The sequence below is a fragment of the Oncorhynchus mykiss genome, chromosome 23 (genome assembly GCF_013265735.2).
Source record: "Oncorhynchus mykiss isolate Arlee chromosome 23, USDA_OmykA_1.1, whole genome shotgun sequence".
Taxonomy (NCBI): Eukaryota; Metazoa; Chordata; class Actinopteri; order Salmoniformes; family Salmonidae; genus Oncorhynchus; species Oncorhynchus mykiss.
Window position 1 is genome coordinate 2,736,168 of NC_048587.1, and position 25,753 is coordinate 2,761,920.

Genomic DNA, 25,753 nt, shown 5'->3' on the forward strand with positions numbered 1-25,753 from the left:
ACAATTTTTTTTATTGCTTTTCTGATTTTCGTGACCAAGCTACTTAATGCTTAGTGTACATAATGCTATGCTGTGCTATCGATAAATTTACACAAATGCTTGGATTGCTTTCGCTGTAAAGCATAATTTAAAAATCTGAGATGACAGGTGGATTAACAAAAGGCTAAGCTGTGTTTTCCTCTATTGCACTTGTGATTTCATGAATATGAATATTTTCTAGTAACATTATTTGACTGTGATGCTATGCTATTCAGCGGTTGCTGATGACAATTATCCCGCTACCGGGATGGGTAGCGTCAACATTAAGCTAAAGTGTACAACACCCGTTGAATATGGCCGCTGTCAGTAAACGTCTGAAAAAAGCGTAATGAAATTGTTGCCAGCAGAGCTGGTTAGGCTGTTTTCATGTTATCCAGAGGTAAACAAATCATCGGCCAGAGCATCAAGTGGGCGCTCTGAACGTTATATAAAATATCCCCGTAGTCTAGAAAGGCATACATGTAGCTAATACTAGCCTCCTTCTGGCTTCAAAAGAAAAACAGGCCTTATTCCTAAAATAAAATCCCAACTTCAGCTTAATTTTTTTTGTAAGTTGTTGAATATACAATTTAAAAGAGAGGCCATCATCAATTAAAATTCCAAGATATTTATATGAGGTTACAACCTCAATCTCCTTGCCCTGACAGGTAGTAATAGGTTTGTATGTGACACATGTAGAAGTAGATGACAATGCATCAATCAGTGAGAGCAAAACAAAGATCTACACACATACAAGAGGCATTTCTCACTCAATTGACCTGATGTTGTGATGTATTTCTTTAAGCCACTCAATAGGTCTACCCTCATTATTGGAATCACTTCACCATCTGACCCACAAACTCAATTCAACATGGTTGGCTGAAGTCATTACACACATGTACTGTAACTACTCTAAAGTCACATAGATAATAAACTGATGCTATTTCAATATGGAGCTTAAAGTGATGTGTTGTTTAGCATGGCAACAAAGACCGTTGGTTCTAAACATTGCACAATAAACTGCGGGAGAATTCATCATTTTGCAGGTACAGTATCTGTCTTTATTTCAAGTGTTGGTGATCATAACATACAGTATGTTAAGGTAAGAGACAGACAGTGTGTTAAGGTAAGAGGCAGACAGTGTGTTAGGGTAAGAGACAGACAGTGTGTTAAGGTAAGAGACAGACAGTGTGTTAAGGTAAGAGACAGACAGTGTGTTAAGGTAAGGGACAGACAGTGTGTTAAGGTAAGAGACAGACAGTGTGTTAAGGTAAGAGACAGACAGTGTGTTAAGGTAAGAGACAGACAGTGTGTTAAGGTAAGAGACAGACAGTGTGTTAAGGTAAGAGACAGACAGTGTGTTAAGGTAAGAGACAGACAGTGTGTTAAGGTAAGGGACAGACAGTGTGTTAAGGTAAGAGGCAGACAGTGTGTTAGGGTAAGAGACAGACAGTGTGTTAGGGTAAGAGACAGACAGTGTGTTAGGGTAAGAGACAGACAGTGTGTTAAGTTAAGAGACAGACAGTGTGTTAGGGTAAGAGACAGACAGTGTGTTAAGGTAAGAGACAGACAGTGTGTTAAGGTAAGAGACAGACAGTGTGTTAAGGTAAGAGACAGACAGTGTGTTAAGGTAAGAGACAGACAGTGTGTTAAGGTAAGAGACAGACAGTGTGTTAAGGTAAGAGACAGACAGTGTGTTAAGGTAAGAGACAGACAGTGTGTTAAGGTAAGAGACAGACAGTGTGTTAGGGTAAGAGACAGACAGTGTGTTAGGGTAAGAGACAGACAGTGTGTTAGGCTAAGACACAGACAGTGTGTTAAGTTAAGAGACAGACAGTGTGTTAGGGTAAGAGACAGACAGTGTGTTAGGGTAAGAGACAGACAGTGTGTTAGGGTAAGAGACAGACAGTGTGTTAAGGTAAGAGACAGACAGTGTGTTAGGGTAAGAGACAGACAGTGTGTTAGGGTAAGAGACAGACAGTGTGTTAAGGTAAGAGACAGAGATAGTTAAATGATGGGTCAGAGTCATATAATCCCCACTGCAGTCAGGGTTCTGTTGCTATGGCAACACTGCACTTCAGAGTAGATCTGAGATCTTCTGTATCCTGCTGCACCTTCTAAACTCTGAAGACCCAAACACAAACCCTACTTAAAACAAAGACTCCCTTATAAATGGAATATGTGCATGTGCTGGAAATGTTTGTATGGCAATAATTGTTATTGAAAAATCCGATTTTCCAATTGTGTTAGAAATTATTGAGGGGCTGGGGCTGGTCTGATCTTCATGGTGATGGCTTTCAGGGAGTATGTATAGCCTTTCCATGATTTCCAGTTGATGCCAATACCAAAGGTAGACTCGCCCCATGCATATATCCCATTGGGGTTAGTAACATGGCAGTTGGTGTACCAAAATCCTCCGTAGTACACCTGGGCACAGTTGGCGTCGGCAAGGTCCTGGTCTTTATCTAACGTTGTAAATTTGTGACCATTGTGAAAAACCAGACAATCTCCTGAGGAAACAGAGGAGATAAATAAGGACTCTAGGTAACTTAATGATAATACTTCCACCAGCTTTAGGTATGAACTAGTGATGCACCGATATGACATGTCTGGCCGATACCGATATCCGATATGTTCCTTGCCCAAAAAAACCTGATACCGATGCAGATAACCGATATAAAACATGTTTGCAGCCTTTTAAGCATTCTAGTACAGTTAAATAGTTAACACACACATATGGGCGCAGCGGTCTAAGGCACTGTATCTCAGTGCAAGAGGCGTCACTACAGTCCCTGGTTCGAATCCAGGCTGTATCACATCCGGCCGTGATTGAGAGTCCCGTAGGGCGGAGCACAATTGTCCCAGCATTGGCCGGGGTAGGCCGTCATTGTAAATAAGAATTTGTTCTTAACTGACTTGCCTAGTGAAATAAAGGTTACACACAAACACCACACTGACCAAAAAGTTATTTTGTTGGCATTTACGTATGTCCCCATTACCAGAAAAACATCATCACAACCTATTTCTTTCACTTACTTGCTGTGCTGTTTCGTTGTTAATTTGTTCCGGCGTTTCATTCTCAACCAGGATTTCTATGGAACGCCGTTTGGGTCTTTGCGTGTCAAAATATCTACTATTTAACACAATTTGACGTGTCAATTAAGCTTGTTGACCAATCAGGACCTGAATATGACTGCACGTCACATAATAATTTAAGGCGTTAATATTTTTTTTACATAGTTATTACACATCACTCATATTGATTACACTATCACTTGTATTTCATGTTACAAAGATTCATCAATACGTATGCTATGATGCTGGTAAAGTTGTCTCTCACACCTACAGTCCTGGTCATAAAAAAGCTAGCTAGTTGATGGATGAAAACAATATTCTTCCCCCAAAACACGACATAATCTGTTTCAGTAGCTATAGTTCGCTAGCTAACATCTATTTAAGTAGCTATAGTTAGCTAGCTAACATCTATTTCAGTAGCTATAGTTAGCTAGCTAACATCTATTTCAGTAGCTATAGTTCGCTAGCTAACATCTATTTCAGTAGCTATATTTTGCTACCTAACATATATTTCAGTAGCTATAGTTAGCTAGCTAACATCTATTTAAGTAGCTATAGTTAGCTAGCTGACATCTGTTTCAGTAGCTATAGTTCGCTAGCAAACATCTATTTCAGTAGCTTTAGTTAGCTAGCTAACTATATAGCTAGGTGTCATCATCTAAAATAACCCTAATTTGTAAGACAGATCTTATTTTATTATTCATCGGACCCATCTATGTGAAGCTAGCCACAATAAGGATTAACCACAATAGTGGACTTTGCGGTTAGCCTTCAAAATACAAGTATGGCATAATTCTACTATTTGTATTCATTTGCATCACTGTCAATGACATACTTTTATTTTGAAAGCAAACTGCAAATTCCACTATTGTGCCTAATCCTTATTGTGGCTAGCTTCACAACACATAACCCGGTCCGGTCGAGCCTCACTAACCAGATGAAGCTAGCTAGCTGCTTATAACGTTAGCTTTGGGAGACAGGGTTAAGTAGCTGGCTAGCTATTTATTTTCATGAACTGAAGTTCCATTTCAAACAACAAGTGGCAACCTAGCTAATACTAACTCACAAGGATTCCTAAATCATTGCCAAGAATAATGAAAATGACTGCAGTTTCTACTGGTCATTGTTTTCAGGCTGGTTGTATTGATGCTAGCTAAGTACCAAGCTAATGCTGGCTTCCCCAGAAGTTGCGGTCGACCAATGATGCTTTATTACCAACGCGGTATTGAAAACATATCGGTCATGCCCGGTGTTTGCTTGTTTGCAGACTTTTTTTTGTACGGCTTTGACAGTGCAACTGTATCTTTTTTGCAAGACCCAAACAACGTTTTTTAAAATTGATTTTATTTCACCTTTATTTAACTAGGTAGGCTAGTTGAGAACAAGTTCTCATTTACAACTGTGACCTGGCCAAGATAAAGCATAGCAGTGTGAACAGACAACAACACAGAGTTACACATGGAGTAAACAATAAACCAGTCAATAACACAGTAGAAAAAAAAGAAGAAAAAGTTTAGCCAGAGTGATCATGGGCCTCTTGGCTGCATCTCTGATCAGTCTTCTCCTTGCATGAGCTGAAAGTTTAGAGGGACGGCCAGGTCTTGGTAGATTTGCAGTGGTCTGATACTCCTTTCATTTCACTATTATCGCTTGCACAGTGCTCCTTGGGATGTTTAAAGCTTGGGAAATCTTTTTGTATCCAAATCCGGCTTTAAACTTCTTCACAACAGTATCTCGGACCTGCCTGGTGTGTTCCTTGTTCTTCATGATGCTCTCTGCGCTTTTAACGGACCTCTGAGACTATCACAGTGCAGGTGCATTTATACGGAGACTTGATTACACACAGGTGGATTGTATTTATCATAATTAGTCATTTAGGTCAACATTGGATCATTTAGAGATCCTCACTGAACTTCTGGAGAGAGTTTGCTGCACTGAAAGTAAAGGGGCTGAATAATTTTGCACGCCCAATTTTTCAGTTTTTGATTTGTTAAAAAAGTTTGAAATATCCAATAAATGTCGTTCCACTTCATGATTGTGTCCCACTTGTTGTTGATTCTTCACAAAAAAATACAGTTTTATATCTTTATGTTTGAAGCCTGAAATGTGGCAAAAGGTCGCAAAGTTCAAGGGGGCCGAATACTTTCGCAAGGCACTGTACATTGTGTGCAAAAGGCATGAGGAGGTTGGCGAATAATTACAATTTAGCAGATTAACACTGGAGTGATACATGATCAGATGGTCATGTGCAGGTAGAGATACTGGTGTGCAAAAGAGCAGAAAAGTAAATAAATAAAAACAGGATGGGGATGAGGTAGGTAAATTGGGTGGGCTATTTACCGATGGACTATGTACAGTTGCAGCGATCGGTTAGCTGCTCAGATGGCAGATGTTTAAAGTTGGTGAGGGAGATAAAATTCTCCAACTTCAGCGATTTTTGCAATTCTTTCCAGTCACAGGCAGCAGAGAACTGGAAGGGAAGGCGGCCAAATGAGGTGTTGGCTTTAGGGATGATCAGTGAGATACACCTGCTAGAGCGCGTGCTACGGGTGGGTGTTGCCATCGTGACCAGTGAACTGAGATAATGTGGAGCTTTACCTAGCATGGACTTGTAGATGACCTGGAGCCAGTGGGTCTAGTGACGAATATGTAGCGAGGGCCAGCCGACTAGAGCATACAGGTCGCAGTGGTGGGTGGTATAAGGTGCTTTAGTAACAAAACGGATGGCACTGTGATAAACTGCATCCAGTTTGCTGAGTAGAGTATTGGAAGCTATTTTGTAGATGACATCGCCGAAGTCGAGGATCGGTAGGATAGTCAGTTTTACTAGGGTAAGTTTGGCGGCGTGAGTGAAGGAGGCTTTGTTTTGCGAAATAGAAAGCCGACTCTAGATTTGATTTTAGATTGGAGATGTTTGATATGAGTCTGGAAGGAGAGTTTAGAGTCTAGCCAGACACCTAGGTACTTATAGATGTCCACATATTCAAGGTCGGAACCATCCAGGGTGGTGATGCTAGTCGGGCATGCGGGTGCAGGCAGCGAATGGTTGAAAAGCATGCATTTGATTTTATTAGCGTTTAAGAGCAGTTGGAGGCCACAGAAGGAGTGTTGTATGGCATTGAAGCTCGTTTGGAGGTTAGATAGCACAGTGTCCAAAGAAGGGCCAGAAGTATACAGAATGTGTCGTCTGCGTAGAGGTGGATCAGGGAATTGCCCGCAGCAAGAGCAACATCATTGATATATACAGAGAAAAGAGTCGTCCCGAGAATTGAACCCTGTGCCACCCCCATAGTTCCATAGTATGTTGTGAAGCTAATAGCAGTGACGCTATTACTGTGTAATTTCGGTAGGGCAACATCTGAAAAATGTATTTTCATGAACTGAAGTTCCATTTCAATATGCAAACAACAAATGGCAACCTAGCTAATACTAACTTCGGTAGGGCAACATCTGAAAAATAGCGCCTACTTGGTAGTGTGTACCGGTGCTCGACCAACATCACCCACTACAAAGGACGGTTGATTGTCAAGGGCAATGAATTCCATTATCTTTGAGTCGTCTCTCTGAAATGTTGTTTTCCTTTCAAATGACTGCTGGACTTGTTGTCTGCTCGATCCACACAGCAGACATTGTGGGCGAGGTTAGGAATGCTGTGTTGCACGTGTAGCGCAACATTTTACGTGGCGTCATTACGTTGTATAGGTTTGCACGTCAGCTCTGACATCGGTTTTGCACATCAGCGTTAAACTAGACATCAGGCCGCTACTGATGTTGTCATTTTTAGTTAATATCGGCCAATTCCGATATGTTCACCGATATATTGTGCATCCCTAGTAATGAACCCTTGTTGACAGATTTTCTTGCACTATTTTCCTTGTAATTTTCTCTGGTACTATATTCTGGTACTATACTCTTGTACTATGTTCTAGTGCTATGCTCATGGACTATATTATGGTACTATATTCTGGTACTATATTCTAGTGCTATATTCTGGTACTATACTCTGGTACTATATTCTAGTGCTATATTATGGTACTATACTCTGGTACTATACTCTGGTACTATATTCTAGTGCTATATTATGCCACTATATTCTGGTACTATACTCTGGTAATATATTCCAGTGCTATATTATGGTACTATACTCTGGTACTATACTCTTGGACTATATTCTGGCACTATACTCTGGTACTATACTCTGGTACTATATTCTGGTACTATATTCTGGTACTATATTCAGGTGCTATACTCTGGTACTATACTCTTGGACTATATTCTGGTACTATGTTCTGGTACTATACTCTTGGACTATATTAGGGTACTATGTTATGGTACTATACTCTGGTACTATATTCTGGTACTATACTCTGGTACTATACTCTGGTACTATATTCTGGTACTATATTTTTGTACTATACCCTTGGACTGTATTCTAGTGCTATATTCGTGTACTATACTCTTGGACTATATTCTAGTGCTATATTATGGTACTATACTCTGGTACTATATTCTGGTACTATATTTTTGTACTATACCCTTGGACTATATTCTAGTGCTATATTATTGTACTATACTCTTGGACTATATTCTGGTACTATATTCTTGGTCTATATTCAGGTGCAATATTCTTCGACTATATTCTGGTACTACAGTATATTCTGGTTCTACAGTATATTATTGGACTATATTCTGGTACTACAGTATATTCTGGTACTATATTATTGTACTACAATATATTCTGGTACTACAGTATATTATTGGACTATATTATGGTACTACAGTATATTCTTGGACTATTTTAGTATACTTTTTTTCTTGGGTTATTTTTTCTTGGACAATATAAATTGTCACCCACCTGCTCCTCCATCTTTGAATGAGCCCAGTGTTAGCAGGTATCCTTCAGCCTCTGGTCCAACGGAGAAGGAAGAGTACTGAGCATAGACCTTATTCCCCTCAAAGTCCTCCATGTCCACCCTCAGCTCATAGGTTCCTTTCATAGTCATGAGATGCATTGTCTCCAGCCCTGGAGAATGAAATCAACATAGCAGTTCACTGTGTTGTCTGAATACAATGACAAATGGCCTTGAATGAACTAGGACAAACCGGATGAAGTCAGTGGTAGAACAAGGTTCTAGGAGGAGAACGTTCTGTTGGCTAGAAGTTAAACCAGTTCCTACCCAGCCAGTACTCTCCAGCTGCGCTCCCAAAACCACTCTTGTACTGATCCCACTTCCTGTAGAAGTTCACTGATCCATCCTGTCGGCTCTGAATCAGCTGATTTAGAGACATATTAAGAGAGAGAGATTGTTTAATTGACAGATTAAGAGAGAGAGAGAGATTGTTTCATTGACAGATTAAGAGAGAGATATTGTTTAATTGACAGATTAAGAGAGAGAGATTGTTTAATTGACAGATTAAGAGAGAGAGATTGTTTAATTGACAGATTAAGAGAGAGAGATTGTTTCATTGACAGATTAAGAGAGAGATTGTTTAATTCACAGATTAAGAGAGAGAGATTGTTTCATTGACAGATTAAGAGAGAGAGATTGTTTAATTTACAGATTAAGAGAGAGAGATATTGTTTAATTAACAGATTAAGAGAGAGAGATTGTTTAATTGACAGATTAAGAGAGAGAGAGATTGTTTAATTGACAGATTAAGAGAGAGATATTGTTTAATTGACAGATTAAGAGAGAGAGATTGTTTGATAAACAGATTAAGAGAGAGAGAGATTGTTTAATTAACAGATTAAGAGAGAGAGATTGTTTCATTGACAGATTAAGAGAGAGAGATTGTTTAATTGACAGATTAAGAGAGAGAGATTGTTTCATTGACAGATTAAGAGAGAGAGATATTGTTTAATTAACAGATTAAGAGAGAGAGATTGTTTAATTGACATATTAAGAGAGAGAGATTGTTTCATTGACAGATTAAGAGAGAGAGATAATGTTTAATTAACAGATTAAGAGAGAGAGAGATTGTTTAATTAACAGATTAAGAGAGAGATATTGTTTGATAAACAGATTAAGAGAGAGAGATATTGTTTAATTAACAGATTAAGAGAGAGAGAGATTATTTAATTAACAGATTAAGAGAGAGAGAGATTGTTTAATTAACAGATTAAGAGAGAGAGAGAGATTGTTTAATTGACAGATTAAGAGAGAGAGAGAGATTGTTCATGGTAAATTAGTCTTTAAGTGTATTTCAATACCACACATTGAAACTGACCGTCCACTTTCCTAGATATGCACTTTCAAACCCCATGTCACAGAAGACCTGGACAGGTGAGGTAGGTCCTGCAGGGTAGATGGTGTAGACCCCGTTTTGTCCAGAACCTGATCTATAGACCTCATCACAGTCCACTGGATGCAGGGAGGACTGCACCATCACGGGGACCAGTAGAGCCAGCAGCAAGATGGACTGCAGCACAGGGTAGATGGATACAGCAGTTTAATACAAAAACTGTCTAGTGTTGGTTCATTTGTAGTTATTATGGATACATGTATTATGCCAAAGCAGCAGCTACTCTTCCTGGGGTCCAGCAAAATACAATATACAATTGTAAAAACATCACAATACATTCACAGATTTCACAACACACTGTGTGCCCTCAGGCCCCTACTCCACCACTACCACATATCTACAGTACTAAATCCAGTGCGTATGTTATTGTGTGTGTGTGTGTGTGTGTGTGTGTGTGTGTGTGTGTGTGTGTGTGTGTGTGTGTGTGTGTGTGTGTGTGTGTGTGTGCGTGCGTGCGTGCGTGTGTGTGTGTGTATGCATGTGTCTGTGCCAATGTTTGTGTTGCTCCACAGTCCCCGCAGTTCCATAAGGTGTTTTTTAATCTGTTTTAAAAAATATATATAATTCTACTGCTGCATCAGTTACCTGATGTGGAATAGAGTTCCATGTAGTCATGGCTCTGTGGAATAGAGTTCCATGTAGTCATGGCTCTGTGGAATAGAGTTCCATGTAGTCATGGCTCTGTGGAATAGAGTTCCATGTAGTCATGGCTCTATGTAGTACTGTGGAACAGAGTTCCATGTAGTCATGTCTCTGTGTAGTACTGTGGAATAGAGTTCCATGTAGTCATGGCTCTATGTAGTACTGTGGAATAGAGTTCCATGTAGTCATGGCTCTGTGGAATAGAGTTCCATGTGGTCATGGCTCTGTGTAGTACTGTGGAATAGAGTTCCATGTAGTCATGGCTCTGTGGAATAGAGTTCCATGTAGTCATGGCTCTGTGGAATAGAGTTCCATGTAGTCATGGCTCTGTGGAATAGAGTTCCATGTAGTCATGGCTCTATGTAGTACTGTGGAATAGAGTTCCATGTGGTCATGACTCTATGTAGTACTGTGGAATAGAGTTCCATGTAGTCATGTCTCTATGTAGTACTGTGGAACAGAGTTCCATGTAGTCATGGCTCTGTGGAATAGAGTTCCATGTAGTCATGTCTCTGTGTAGTACTGTGGAATAGAGTTCCATGTAGTCATGTCTCTATGTAGTACTGTGGAATAGAGTTCCATGTAGTCATGGCTCTGTGGAATAGAGTTCCATGTGGTCATGGCTCTGTGTAGTACTGTGGAATAGAGTTCCATGTAGTCATGGCTCTGTGGAATAGAGTTCCATGTAGTCATGGCTCTGTGGAATAGAGTTCCATGTAGTCATGGCTCTGTGGAATAGAGTTCCATGTAGTCATGGCTCTGTGGAATAGAGTTCCATGTAGTCATGGCTCTGTGTAGTACTGTGGAATAGAGTTCCATGTAGTCATGGCTCTGTGGAATAGAGTTCCATGTAGTCATGGCTCTGTGGAATAGAGTTCCATGTAGTCATGGCTCTGTGTAGTACTGTGGAATAGAGTTTCATGTAGTCATGGCTCTGTGGAATAGAGTTCCATGTAGTCATGGCTCTGTGGAATAGAGTTCCATGTAGTCATGGCTCTGTGGAATAGAGTTCCATGTAGTCATGGCTCTGTGTAGTACTGTGGAATAGAGTTCCATGTAGTCATGTCTCTATGTAGTACTGTGGAATAGAGTTCCATGTAGTCATGGCTCTGTGGAATAGAGTTCCATGTGGTCATGGCTCTGTGTAGTACTGTGGAATAGAGTTCCATGTAGTCATGGCTCTGTGGAATAGAGTTCCATGTAGTCATGGCTCTGTGGAATAGAGTTCCATGTAGTCATTGCTCTGTGGAATAGAGTTCCATGTAGTCATGGCTCTGTGGAATAGAGTTCCATGTAGTCATGGCTCTGTGTAGTACTGTGGAATAGAGTTCCATGTAGTCATGGCTCTGTGGAATAGAGTTCCATGTAGTCATGGCTCTGTGGAATAGAGTTCCATGTAGTCATGGCTCTGTGTAGTACTGTGCAATAGAGTTCCATGTAGTAATGGCTCTATGTAGTACTGTGGAATAGAGTTCCATGTAGTCATGGCTCTGTGGAATAGAGTTCCATGTAGTCATGGCTCTGTGTAGTACTGTGCGCCTCCCATAGTCTGTTCTGGACTTGGGGACTGTGAAGAGACCTCTGGTGGCATGTATTGTGGGGTATGCATGGGTGTCTGAGCTGTGTGCCAGTAGTTTAGACAGACAGCTCGGTGCATTCAACATGTCAATACCTCTCATAAATACAAGTAGTGATGAAGTCAATCTCTCCTCCACTTTCAGCCAGGAGAGATTGACATGCATATTATTAGAAGTCCTTTTTTGTGGCACCTGACCACACGACTGAACAGTAGTCAAGGTGTGACAAAACTAGGGCCTGTAGGACCTGCCTTGTTGATAATGCTGTTAAGAAGGCAGAGCAGCGCTTGATTATAGACAGACTTCTCTCCATCTTAGCTACTACTGCATCAATATGTTTTGACCATGACAGTTTACAATCTAGGGTTACTCCAAGCAGTTTAGTCATCTCAATTTCCACATGATTTATTACAAGATTTAGTTGAGGTTTAGGGTTTAGTGAGTGTTTTGTTCCAAATACAATACTTTTAGTTTTAGAAATATTTAGGCCTAACTTATTCCTTGCCACCCATTCTGAAACTAACTGCAGCTCTTTGTTAAGTGTGGCAGTCATTTCAGTCGCTGTAGTAGCTGACGTGTATAGTGTTGAGTCATCCGCATACATAGACACACTGGCTTTACTCAAAGCCAGTAGCATGTCATTAGTAAAGATTGAAAAAGTAAGGGGCCTAGACAGCTGCCCTGGGGAATTCCTGATTCTACCTGGATTATGTTGTAGAGGCTTCCATTAAATAACACCCTCTGTGTTCTGTTAGACAGGTAACTCTTTATCCACATTATAGCAGGGGGTGTAAAACCATAACACATACGTTTTTCGATAATGTCAAAAGCTGCAATGAAGTCTAACAAGACAGCCCCCACAATAATTGTATCATCAATTTATCTCAGCTAATCATCAGTCATTTGTGAAAATGCTGTGCTTGTTGAGTGTCCTTCTCTATAAGCATGCTGAAATTATGTTGTTTACTGTGAAATAGCATTGTATCTGGTCAAACACAATTTCTTCCAGAAGTTGACTAAGTGTTGGTAACAGGCTGATTGCCAGACTTAATTGCCATACATTTTGCCTCATCCCTCTCAACCAAACAATTTTTCAATTCCTCATAAATCCATGGAGATTTAACAGTTTTTACAGTCATTTTCTGAATGGGTGCTTATTAGTAACTGGAATAAGTAGTTTCATAAATGTGTCAAGTGCAGCATCTGGTTGCTCCTCATTACACACCACAGACCAGCAGTGTCTGGTTGCTCCTCATTACACACCACAGACCAGCAGCATCTGGTTGCTCCTCATTACACACCACAGACCAGCAGTGTCTGGTTGCTCCTCATTACTCACCACAGACCAGCAGCATCTGGTTGCTCCTCATTACACACCACAGACCAGCAGCATCTGGTTGCTCCTCATTACACACCACAGACCAGCAGTGTCTGGTTGCTCCTCATTACACACCACAGACCAGCAGCATCTGGTTGCTCCTCATTACTCACCACAGACCAGCAGTGTCTGGTTGCTCCTCATTACACACCACAGACCAGCAGCGTCTGGTTGCTCCTCATTACTCACCACAGACCAGCAGCGTCTGGTTGCTCCTCATTACACACCACAGAACAGCAGTGTCTGGTTGCTCCTCATTACACACCACAGACCAGCAGTGTCTGGTTGCTCCTCATTACACACCACAGACCAGCAGTGTCTGGTTGCTCCTCATTACTCACCACAGACCAGCAGTGTCTGGTTGCTCCTCATTACTCACCACAGACCAGCAGTGTCTGGTTGCTCCTCATTACACACCACAGACCAGCAGTGTCTGGTTGCTCCTCATTACACACCACAGACCAGCAGCATCTGGTTGCTCCTCATTACACACCACAGACCAGCAGTGTCTGGTTGCTCCTCATTACTCACCACAGACCAGCAGTGTCTGGTTGCTCCTCATTACACACCACAGACCAGCAGCATCTGGTTGCTCCTCATTACTCACCACAGACCAGCAGTGTCTGGTTGCTCCTCATTACACACCACAGACCAGCAGTGTCTGGTTGCTCCTCATTACTCACCACAGACCAGCAGTGTCTGGTTGCTCCTCATTACACACCACAGACCAGCAGTGTCTGGTTGCTCCTCATTACACACCACACCCCAGCAGTGTCTGGTTGCTCCTCATTACTCACCACAGACCAGCAGTGTCTGGTTGCTCCTCATTACTCACCACAGACCAGCAGTGTCTGGTTGCTCCTCATTACTCACCACAGACCAGCAGTGTCTGGTTGCTCCTCATTACTCACCACAGACCAGCAAATATGATTTACATCAATAGCATACACTATATTAGGCCCAGCCTGTCCTCTTATACACTATATTAGGCCCAGCCTGTCCTCTTAAACACTATATTAGGCCCAGCCTGTCCTCTTATTCACTATATTAGGCCCAGCCTGACCTCTTATACACTATATTAGGCCCAGCCTGTCCTCTTATTCACTATATTAGGCCCAGCCTGTCCTCTTATTCACTATATTAGGCCCAGCATGTCCTCTTATTCACTATATTAGGCCCAGCCTGACCTCTTATACACTATATTAGGCCCAGCCTGACCTCTTATACACTATATTAGGCCCAGCCTGTCCTCTTATACACTTTATTAGGCCCAGCCTGACCTCTTATACACTATATTAGGCCCATCCTGACCTCTTATACACTATATTAGGCCCAGCCTGTCCTCTTATACACTATATTAGGCCCAGCCTGTCCTCTTATACACTATATAAGGCCCAGCCTGTCCTCTTATACACTATATTAGGCCCAGCCTGTCCTCTTATACACTATATTAGGCCCAGCCTGTCCTCTTATACACTATATTAGGCCCAGCCTGACCTCTTATACACTATATTAGGCCCAGCCTGACCTCTTATACACTATATTAGGCCCATCCTGACCTCTTATACACTATATTAGGCCCATCCTGACCTCTTATACACTATATTAGGCCCAGCCTGACCTCTTATACACTATATTAGGCCCAGCCTGTCCTCTTATACACTATATTAGGCCCATCCTGACCTCTTATACACTATATTAGGCCCAGCCTGTCCTCTTATACACTATATTAGGCCCTGCCTGACCTCTTATTCACTATATTAGGCCCAGTCTTTGGAACGTTAGTTTTCCTAGATATGGCTGTTATATTGTGATCACTACAGCCTATGGATTTGTATACTGCTTTCAAACAAATCTCTGCAGCATTAGTAAAGATATGATCAATACATGTTGATGATTTAATTCCTGTGCTGTTTGTAACTACCCTGGTAGGTTGACTGATAACCTGAACCAGGTTGCCGGCACTGGTTCCAGTTTGAAGTTTTTTCCTGAGTGGGCAGCCTGACGAAAGACCGTCAATATTTAAATCCCCCAGAAAATATACTTCTCTGTTGATATCACAAACATTATCAAGCATTTCGCACATATTATCCAGATACTGACTGTTAGCACTTGGTGGTCTATAGCAGCTTCCCACCAGAATGGGCTTTTCATTAGAGACACATGTCCTATATTCTCGTTAGTATCTCTGAATGCTGTTTTCTGACCATTCTAATAATGCTGTGGTTTATTAATACTTACCATCGTTGTTGTGATAGATGTCTGTTTGCCTTTGAAGGAAACTTCAGAATAGTATGTTGAATGGACGTCCTGTAAGAAAAGGGAGCTCATTTACTACAGTATTGTTCAGGTCTCCAGCTGTTGGTGAAATACTAACACTTACACAGTCACTCTGTCTCACTATGACAATTTACATTTTACTGTGTTAACAAACAGGATTCTAGTTAGGTCCTATGATGACTGAACAGATCGGACAATGTTACCTTAGGCACCAGGAAAACCTCCCTTCCTAATTGGTTTATTTGAAATGATTTGAAATGATTTGTGATCAGTTAAGAATAGTGAGAGACATGCATGAGCTCACCTGTATCAGTGACAGATGTCAGTGTCTTCATGAGCTGTTTGTCCCCACTAAGATGCACACCTCTTTTATAAAGGCAGCCCAGAGCATGTTGCATCACTCAGTACTTTCTCTGGTCCACACCTCTTTTATAAAGACAACCCAGAGCATGTTGCAACACTCAGTACTTTCCCTGTGTTTTCCCTGTGTTTTCCCTGTGTTTCTCTAAGCGCCGGATTTCGGCCAAATAGCCGGTAACATACTTATTTTCAGCTGGCTACTTTTCATTTAAAAGTTTTCATTCGCTAGCAGAAAACTCAGTCGAGACCTCTCCTGCTAGAATGAACGATATGCATCTTCTAGTGATCTATTGATAGGACAGGCCCATGATCTATCGATAGGACAGGCCCATGATCTATTGATAGGACAGGCCCATGATCTATCGATAGGACAGGCCCATGATCTATTGATAGGACAGGCCCATGATCTATCGATAGGACAGGCCCATATACAAATATATTTGGATTGACCTTTACCAATAAAATGTAATTGAGTTATTACATGTATTTAATGTTTGGCTGGTTTGGTTTCTTACAATGCCTAGCATCTTGAATTAAATTGCACTGTCTCAAAGAGAGGGAGGCATTTCACTGTCTCAAAGAGAGGGAGACATTTAACTGTCTCAAAGAGAGGGAGGCATTTCACTGTCTCACAGAGAGGGAGACATTTCACTGTCTCAAAGAGAGGGAGACATTTAACTGTCTCAAAGAGAGGGAGGCATTTCACTGTCTCAAAGAGAGGGAGGCATTTCACTGTCTCAAAGAGAGGGAGGCATTTCACTGTCTCAAAGAGAGGGAGGCATTTCACTGTCTCACATAGAGGGAGGCATTTCACTGTCTCAAAGAGAGGGAGGCATTTCAAAATATCAGAATGAATTACTACTAACTGCATTGATTCAATTAATTAGGCTGGCGGCTGTTGGGGAGAAGGCTGTTTATGCTGCCAGACAGTGGTTTCTACCAGCCCAGTCGTGTCCAGTCCAGCAGTGGGTTGAGGGACCAGACCAAGCGGACTGATCAGGCAGCTCTCCATAATAAGTCTTCCCTAAGCTGGACCAGTTGACTTTGTGCTCAACTTCGCGGCATGGCTGACTGGTTCTCTATAGTGGTGGGTGGTTGAGCCGGGACGAGTGGGACTCGCTGACTGACTGGCTGGCTTACTGGCTGACTGGTTGACTAACTGGCAGACTGACTGGTTGACTACACGGCTGGCTGGCTGGCTGGCTGACTGACTGACTGGCTGTGGACTGCATTGTATAGAGAAAAGAGCTGATTAACCATATGACAATAGGACCTGTGCAGAACAGATTCCAGACAGGGAGGCCAGTAGGGCCGGTCCAAACCAGCTGATTTTGCGCTGCTATTTTGGTCCCCCCTACGGATCATGCTGCACAGAGTGACTTGCGCCTACAAATATGGTAAGTGAGGGAGAGATCCCCAGCTCAGCTATGTAGAGGTGCTGTCTGTGGAGACAGCTGGGGGAAGGCTAGTGGTCACAGCACCGGTATCACTGTCAGGGAGCTGTGAGGCTGGGGAGCTGTGAGGCTAGATACTGTCAGGGAGCTGTGAGGCTAGGTAGTGTCAGGGAGCTGTGAGGCTAGATACTGTCAGGGAGCTGTGAGGCTGGGGAGCTGTGAAGCTAGGTACTGTCAGGGAGCTGTGAGGCTGGGGAGCAGTGAAGCTAGATACTGTCAGGGAGCTGTGAGGCTAGGTAGTGTCAGGGAGCTGTGAGGCTAGGTAGTGTCAGGGAGCTGTGAGGCTAGGTAGTGTCAGGGAGCTGTGAGGCTAGGTAGTGTCAGGGAGCTGTGAGGCTGGGGAGCTGTGAAGCTAGATACTGTCAGGAAGCTGTGAGGCTAGGTAGTGTCAGGGAGCTGTGAGGCTGGGGAGCTGTGAGGCTAGGTACTGTCAGGGAGCTGTGAGGCTGGGGAGCAGTGAAGCTAGGTACTGTCAGGGAGCTGTGAGGCTGGGGAGCAGTGAAGCTAGATACTGTCAGGGAGCTGTGAGGCTAGGTACTGTCAGGGAGCTGTGAGGCTGGGGAGCTGTGAAGCTAGGTACTGTCAGGGAGCTGTGAGGCTGGGGAGCAGTGAAGCTAGGTACTGTCAGGTAGCTGTGAGGCTGGGGAGCAGTGAAGCTAGATACTGTCAGGGAGCTGTGAGGCTAGGTAGTGTCAGGGAGCTGTGAGGCTAGGTAGTGTCAGGGAGCTGTGAGGCTAGGTAGTGTCAGGGAGCTGTGAGGCTAGGTAGTGTCAGGGAGCTGTGAGACTAGGTAGTGTCAGGGAGCTGTGAGGCTAGGTAGTGTCAGGGAGCTGTGAAGCTAGGTAGTGTCAGGGAGCTGTGAAGCTAGGTAGTGTCAGGGAGCTGTGAGACTAGGTAGTGTCAGAGAGCTGTGAGGCTAGGTACTGTCAGGGAGCTGTGAGGCAAGATAGTTTCAGGGAGCTGTGAGGCTAGATACTGTCAGGGAGCTGTGAGGCTAGATACTGTCAGGGAGCTGTGAGGCTAGATACTGTCAGGGAGCTGTGAGGCTAGATAATGTCAGAGAGCTGTGAGGCTAAGTAGTGTCAGAGAGCTGTGAGGCTAGGTGGTGTCAGATTGAGACCAGTGTTAGCAGGCTAGGTAGTATCAGGTTGGGACCAGTGTTAGCAGGCTAGGAAGTATCAGGTTGAGACCAGTGTTAGCAGGCTAGGTAGTATCAGGTTGAGACCAGTGTTAGCAGGCTAGGTAGTGTCAGGTTGAGACCAGTGTTAGCAGGCTAGGTAGTATCAGGTTGAGACCAGTGTTAGCAGGCTAGGTAGTGTCAGGTTGAGACCAGTGTTAGCAGGCTAGGTAGTATCAGGTTGAGACCAGTGTTAGCAGGCTAGGTAGTATCAGGTTGAGACCAGTGTTAGCAGGCTAGGTGGTGTCAGGTTGGGACCAGTGTTAGCAGGCTAGGTAGTTCCATTGCTGTAGTGTCCTGGTCTCCAGAACTCGTCATGTTTCTTCCAGCCAGGTATTTTTAGCGCTGATATAATGTCTCTCTGCTTGGGCCAATCCCTGCGCTGCTAATTGACGACTCCGGTGTCACTCTCAAACAGGGAAAATGGCAGTGGAGGAGGGAGCAGAGTTGCTAGAAGCAGTAAGTGTTGACATTAAATTACTTTGTACTGTTTCACTCTCTGCATCACTACTCATTAGTTCTGACTGTAGGAATGTGTGGTGACATTGGCTGGTGTTGTGTAGTGACTTAGGGCTGAGAGATGGACCAGTGTCAGGGTAATAGATGTTACAGTGTTTACGGGACGGGACAGAGGACAAGCATGCTGCAGCACCGTGACGCATTGTGTGGCAGGGGCTTAGATTTCAGCTAAGGACCCCGGAATGACTCAGAGATAAGGGAAAAGACTGTTTTATATTAGTGTGTTACTGTGGAAAGCATGACTGTAGTAGATATGAACATTAACAGGGATGTTACTGTAGTAGATATTAATAGGGATGTTACTGTAGTAGATATTAACAGGGATGTTACTGTAGTAGATATGAACATTAACAGGGATGTTACTGTAGTAGATATGAATAGGGATGTTACTGTAGTAGATATTAACAGGGATGTTACTGTAGTAGATATGAACATTAATAGGGATGTTACTGTAGTAGATATGAACATTAACAGGGATGTTACTGTAGTAGATATGAACAGGGATGTTACTGTAGTAGATATGAACATTAACAGGGATGTTACTGTAGTAGATATGAACATTAACAGGGATGTTACTGTAGTAGATATGAACATTAACAGGGATGTTACTGTAGTAGATATGAACATTAACAGGGATGTTACTGTAGTAGATATGAACAGGGATGTTACTGTAGTAGATATGAATAGGGATGTTACTGTAGTAGATATGAATAGGGATGTTACTGTAGTAGATATGAACATTAATAGGGATGTTACTGTAGTAGATATGAACATTAATAGGGATGCTACTGTAGTAGATATGAACATTAATAGGGATGTTACTGTAGTAGATATGAACATTAATAGGGATGCTACTGTAGTAGATATTAACAGGGATGTTACTGTAGTAGATATGAATAGGGATGTTACTGTAGTAGATATGAACATTAACAGGGATGTTACTGTAGTAGATATGAATAGGGATGTTACTGTAGTAGATATGAACATTAATAGGGATGTTACTGTAGTAGATATTAACAGGGATGTTACTGTAGTAGATATTAATAGGGATGTTACTGTAGTAGATATGAACATTAATAGGGATGTTACTGTAGTAGATATGAACATTAATAGGGATGTTACTGTAGTAGATATGAACATTAACAGGGATGTCACTGTAGTAGATATGAACAGGGATGTTACTGTAGTAGATATTAACAGGGATGTTACTGTAGTAGATATGAATAGGGATGTTACTGTAGTAGATATGAACATTAATAGGGATGTTACTGTAGTAGATATGAATAGGGATGTCACTGTAGTAGATATGAACAGGGATGTTACTGTAGTAGATATGAACATTAATATGGATGTTACTGTAGTAGATATGAACAGGGATGTTACTGTAGTAGATATTAACAGGGATGTTACTGTAGTAGATATGAATAGGGATGTTACTGTAGTAGATATGAATAGGGATGTTACTGTAGTAGATATGAACAGGGATGTTACTGTAGTAGATATGAACATTAACAGGGATGTTACTGTAGTAGATATGAACATTAACAGGGATGTTACTGTAGTAGATATGAACAGGGATGTCATTGTAGTAGATATTAACAGGGATGTTACTGTAGTAGATATGAACAGGGATGTTACTGTAGTAGATATGAATAGGGATGTTACTGTAGTAGATAAGAACATTAACTGGGATGTTACTGTAGTAGATATGAATAGGGATGTTACTGTAGTAGATATGAACAGGGATGTTACTGTAGTAGATATGAATAGGGATGTTACTGTAGTAGATATTAATAGGGATGTTACTGTAGTAGATATGAACATTAACAGGGATGTTACTGTAGTAGATATTAATAGGGATGTTACTGTAGTAGATATGAACATTAACAGGGATGTTACTGTAGTAGATATGAATAGGGATGTTACTGTAGTATATATGAATAGGGATGTTACTGTAGTAGATATGAATAGGGATGTTACTGTAGTAGATATGAACATTAATAGGGATGTTACTGTAGTAGATATGAATAGGGATGTTACTGTAGTAGATATGAACATGAATAGGGATGTTACTGTAGTAGATATTAACAGGGATGTTACTGTAGTAGATATGAACATTAACAGGGATGTTACTGTAGTAGATATTAATAGGGATGTTACTGTAGTAGATATGAACATTAACAGGGATGTTACTGTAGTAGATATGAACATTAACAGGGATGTTACTGTAGTAGATATTAATAGGGATGTTACTGTAGTAGATATGAACATTAACAGGGATGTTACTGTAGTAGATATGAATAGGGATGTTACTGTAGTATATATGAATAGGGATGTTACTGTAGTAGATATGAATAGGGATGTTACTGTAGTAGATATTAATAGGGATGTTACTGTAGTAGATATGAACAGGGATGTCATTGTAGTAGATATTAACAGGGATGTTACTGTAGTAGATATGAACATTAACAGGGATGTTACTGTAGTAGATATTAATAGGGATGTTACTGTAGTAGATATGAACATTAACAGGGATGTTACTGTAGTAGATATGAATAGGGATGTTACTGTAGTAGATATTAATAGGGATGTTACTGTAGTAGATATTAACAGGGATGTTACTGTAGTAGATATGAACATTAATAGGGATGTTACTGTAGTAGATATGAATAGGGATGTTACTGTAGTAGATATGAACATGAATAGGGATGTTACTGTAGTAGATATGAACATTAACAGGGATGTGACTAGTAGATATTAATAGGGATGTTACTGTAGTAGATATGAACAGGGATGTTACTGTAGTAGATATGAACAGGGATGTTACTGTAGTAGATATGAATAGGGATGTTACTGTAGTAGATATGAACATTAACAGGGATGTTACTGTAGTAGATATGAACATTAATAGGGATGTGACTGTAGTAGATATTAACAGGGATGTTACTGTAGTAGATATGAACATTAACAGGGATGTTACTGTAGTAGATATGAATAGGGATGTTACTGTAGTAGATATGAATAGGGATGTTACTGTAGTAGATATGAACATTAACAGGGATGTTACTGTAGTAGATATGAATAGGGATGTTACTGTAGTAGATATGAACAGGGATGTTACTGTAGTAGATATGAACATTAACAGGGATGTTACTGTAGTAGATATTAATAGGGATGTTACTGTAGTAGATATGAACATTAACAGGGATGTTACTGTAGTAGATATGAACATTAATAGGGATGTGACTGTAGTAGATATTAACAGGGATGTTACTGTAGTAGATATGAACATTAACAGGGATGTTACTGTAGTAGATATGAATAGGGATGTTACTGTAGTAGATATGAATAGGGATGTTACTGTAGTAGATATGAACATTAACAGGGATGTTACTGTAGTAGATATGAACAGGGATGTTACTGTAGTAGATATGAACATTAACAGGGATGTGACTGTAGTAGATATGAACATTAATAGGGATGTGACTGTAGTAGATATTAACAGGGATGTTACTGTAGTAGATATGAACATTAACAGGGATGTTACTGTAGTATATATGAATAGGGATGTTACTGTAGTAGATATGAACATTAACAGGGATGTCACTGTAGTAGATATGAACATTAATAGGGATGTTACTGTAGTAGATATGAACATTAACAGGGATGTTACTGTAGTAGATATGAACATTAATAGGGATGTTACTGTAGTAGATATGAACATTAACAGGGATGTTACTGTAGTAGATATGAACATTAACAGGGATGTTACTGTAGTAGATATTAACAGGGATGTTACTGTAGTAGATATTAATAGGGATGTTACTGTAGTAGATATGAACATTAACAGGGATGTTACTGTAGTAGATATGAACATTAACAGGGATGTTACTGTAGTAGATATGAACATTAACAGGGATGTTACTGTAGTAGATATTAACAGGGATGTTACTGTAGTAGATATTAACAGGGATGTTACTGTAGTAGATATTAACAGGGATGTTACTGTAGTAGATATGAATAGGGATGTTACTGTAGTAGATATGAACATTAACAGGGATGTCACTGTAGTAGATATGAACATTAATAGGGATGTTACTGTAGTAGATATGAACATTAACAGGGATGTTACTGTAGTAGATATGAACATTAATAGGGATGTTACTGTAGTAGATATGAACATTAACAGGGATGTTACTGTAGTAGATATTAACATTTACAGGGATGTTACTGTAGTAGATATGAACATTAATAGGGATGTTACTGTAGTAGATATGAACATTAACAGGGATGTTACTGTAGTAGATATTAATAGGGATGTTACTGTAGTAGATATGAACAGGGATGTTACTGTAGTAGATATGAACATTAACAGGGATGTTACTGTAGTAGATATGAACATTAACAGGGATGTGACTAGTAGATATTAATAGGGATGTTACTGTAGTAGATATGAACAGGGATGTTACTGTAGTAGATATGAACAGGGATGTTACTGTAGTAGATATGAATAGGGATGTTACTGTAGTAGATATGAATAGGGATGTTACTGTAGTAGATATGAATAGGGATGTTACTGTAGTAGATATGAACATTAACAGGGATGTTACTGTAGTAGATATGAACATTAATAGGGATGTTACTGTAGTAGATATGAACATTAACAGGGATGTTACTGTAGTAGATATTAACAGGGATGTTACTGTAGTAGATATGAACATTAACAGGGATGTTACTGTAGTAGATATGAACATTAATAGGGATGTTACTGTAGTAGATATGAACATTAACAGGGATGTTACTGTAGTAGATATTAACAGGGATGTTACTGTAGTAGATATGAACATTAACAGGGATGTTACTGTAGTAGATAAGAACATTAACAAGGATGTTACTGTAGTAGATATGAACAGGGATGTTACTGTAGTAGATATGAACATTAACAGGGATGTTACTGTAGTAGATATTAATAGGGATGTTACTGTAGTAGATATTAATAGGGATGTTACTGTAGTAGATATGAACATTAACAGGGATGTTACTGTAGTAGATATGAACATTAACAGGGATGTTACTGTAGTAGATATGAACATTAACAGGGATGTGACTGTAGTAGATATGAACATTAATAGGGATGTGACTGTAGTAGATATTAACAGGGATGTTACTGTAGTAGATATGAACATTAACAGGGATGTTACTGTAGTATATATGAATAGGGATGTTACTGTAGTAGATATGAACATTAACAGGGATGTCACTGTAGTAGATATGAACATTAATAGGGATGTTACTGTAGTAGATATGAACATTAACAGGGATGTTACTGTAGTAGATATGAACATTAATAGGGATGTTACTGTAGTAGATATGAACATTAACAGGGATGTTACTGTAGTAGATATGAACAGGGATGTTACTGTAGTAGATATGAACATTAACAGGGATGTTACTGTAGTAGATATGAACATTAACAGGGATGTGACTGTAGTAGATATGAACATTAATAGGGATGTGACTGTAGTAGATATTAACAGGGATGTTACTGTAGTAGATATGAACATTAACAGGGATGTTACTGTAGTATATATGAATAGGGATGTTACTGTAGTAGATATGAACATTAACAGGGATGTTACTGTAGTAGATATGAACATTAACAGGGATGTCTCTGTAGTAGATATGAACATTAATAGGGATGTTACTGTAGTAGATATGAACATTAACAGGGATGTTACTGTAGTAGATATGAACATTAATAGGGATGTTACTGTAGTAGATATGAACATTAACAGGGATGTTACTGTAGTAGATATGAACATTAACAGGGATGTTACTGTAGTAGATATTAACATTAACAGGAATGTTACTGTAGTAGATATTAACATTAACAGGGATGTTACTGTAGTAGATATTAACATTAACAGGAATGTTACTGTAGTAGATATTAACAGGGATGTTACTGTAGTAGATATGAACATTAACAGGGATGTTACTGTAGTAGATATGAACATTAACAGGGATGTTACTGTAGTAGATATTAACATTAACAGGAATGTTACTGTAGTAGATATTAACATTAACAGGGATGTTACTGTAGTAGATATTAACATTAACAGGAATGTTACTGTAGTAGATATTAACAGGGATGTTACTGTAGTAGATATGAACATTAACAGGAATGTTACTGTAGTAGATATGAACATTAACAGGGATGTTACTGTAGTAGATATTAACATTAACTGGGATGTTACTGTAGTAGATATTAACAGGGATGTTACTGTAGTAGATATGAACATTAACAGGAATGTTACTGTAGTAGATATTAACAGGGATGTTACTGTAGTAGATATGAACATTAACAGGGATGTTACTGTAGTAGATATGAACAGGGATGTTACTGTAGTAGATATTAACAGGGATGTTACTGTAGTAGATATGAACATTAACAGGGATGTTACTGTAGTAGATATGAACATTAACAGGGATGTTACTGTAGTAGATATGAACAGGGATGTTACTGTAGTAGATATGAACGGGGATGTTACTGTAGTAGATATTAACAGGGATGTTACTGTAGTAGATATGAATAGGGATGTTACTGTAGTAGATATGAACATTAACAGGGATGTCACTGTAGTAGATATGAACATTAATAGGGATGTTACTGTAGTAGATATGAACATTAACAGGGATGTTACTGTAGTAGATATGAACATTAATAGGGATGTTACTGTAGTAGATATGAACATTAACAGGGATGTTACTGTAGTAGATATGAACATTAACAGGGATGTTACTGTAGTAGATATGAACATTAATAGGGATGTTACTGTAGTAGATATGAACATTAACAGGGATGTTACTGTAGTAGATATTAATAGGGATGTTACTGTATTAGATATGAACAGGGATGTTACTGTAGTAGATATTAACAGGGATGTTACTGTAGTAGATATGAACATTAATA

At 40.2% G+C, this 25,753-nt stretch overlaps 2 protein-coding genes across 13 annotated transcripts in view; one reads left to right on the plus strand and one right to left on the minus strand.

The window, feature by feature from the left end:
- The window catches only part of LOC110510594 (ankyrin-3), a 203,377-nt gene that overhangs the window by 15,956 nt on the left and 161,668 nt on the right, over nucleotides 1–25,753 (plus strand). The gene's annotated exons all lie outside the window — the stretch shown is intronic.
- LOC110510403 (microfibril-associated glycoprotein 4) lies at nucleotides 1,924–15,708 on the minus strand. The gene is made up of 6 exons (XM_036960369.1): nucleotides 15,578–15,708; nucleotides 15,235–15,303; nucleotides 9,322–9,513; nucleotides 8,271–8,367; nucleotides 7,949–8,116; nucleotides 1,924–2,528 (listed from the first exon to the last, which is right to left on the minus strand). The coding sequence occupies exons 2-6, from the start codon at nucleotides 15,235–15,237 to the stop codon at nucleotides 2,272–2,274; spliced, it is 717 nt and encodes a 238-aa protein (XP_036816264.1). The 5' UTR covers nucleotides 15,238–15,303; nucleotides 15,578–15,708; the 3' UTR covers nucleotides 1,924–2,271.

Bases quoted from the DNA above. Each gene is read 5' to 3' on its own strand.
- LOC110510403 (XM_036960369.1), bottom strand. The intron at 8,368-9,321 runs GTCAGTTTCAAT...TCTCTAAATCAG, and splicing joins CATATCTAGGAAAGTGGACG to CTGATTCAGAGCCGACAGGA. The intron at 2,529-7,948 runs GTGGGTGACAAT...CTGTTTCCTCAG, and splicing joins ATTCAAAGATGGAGGAGCAG to GAGATTGTCTGGTTTTTCAC.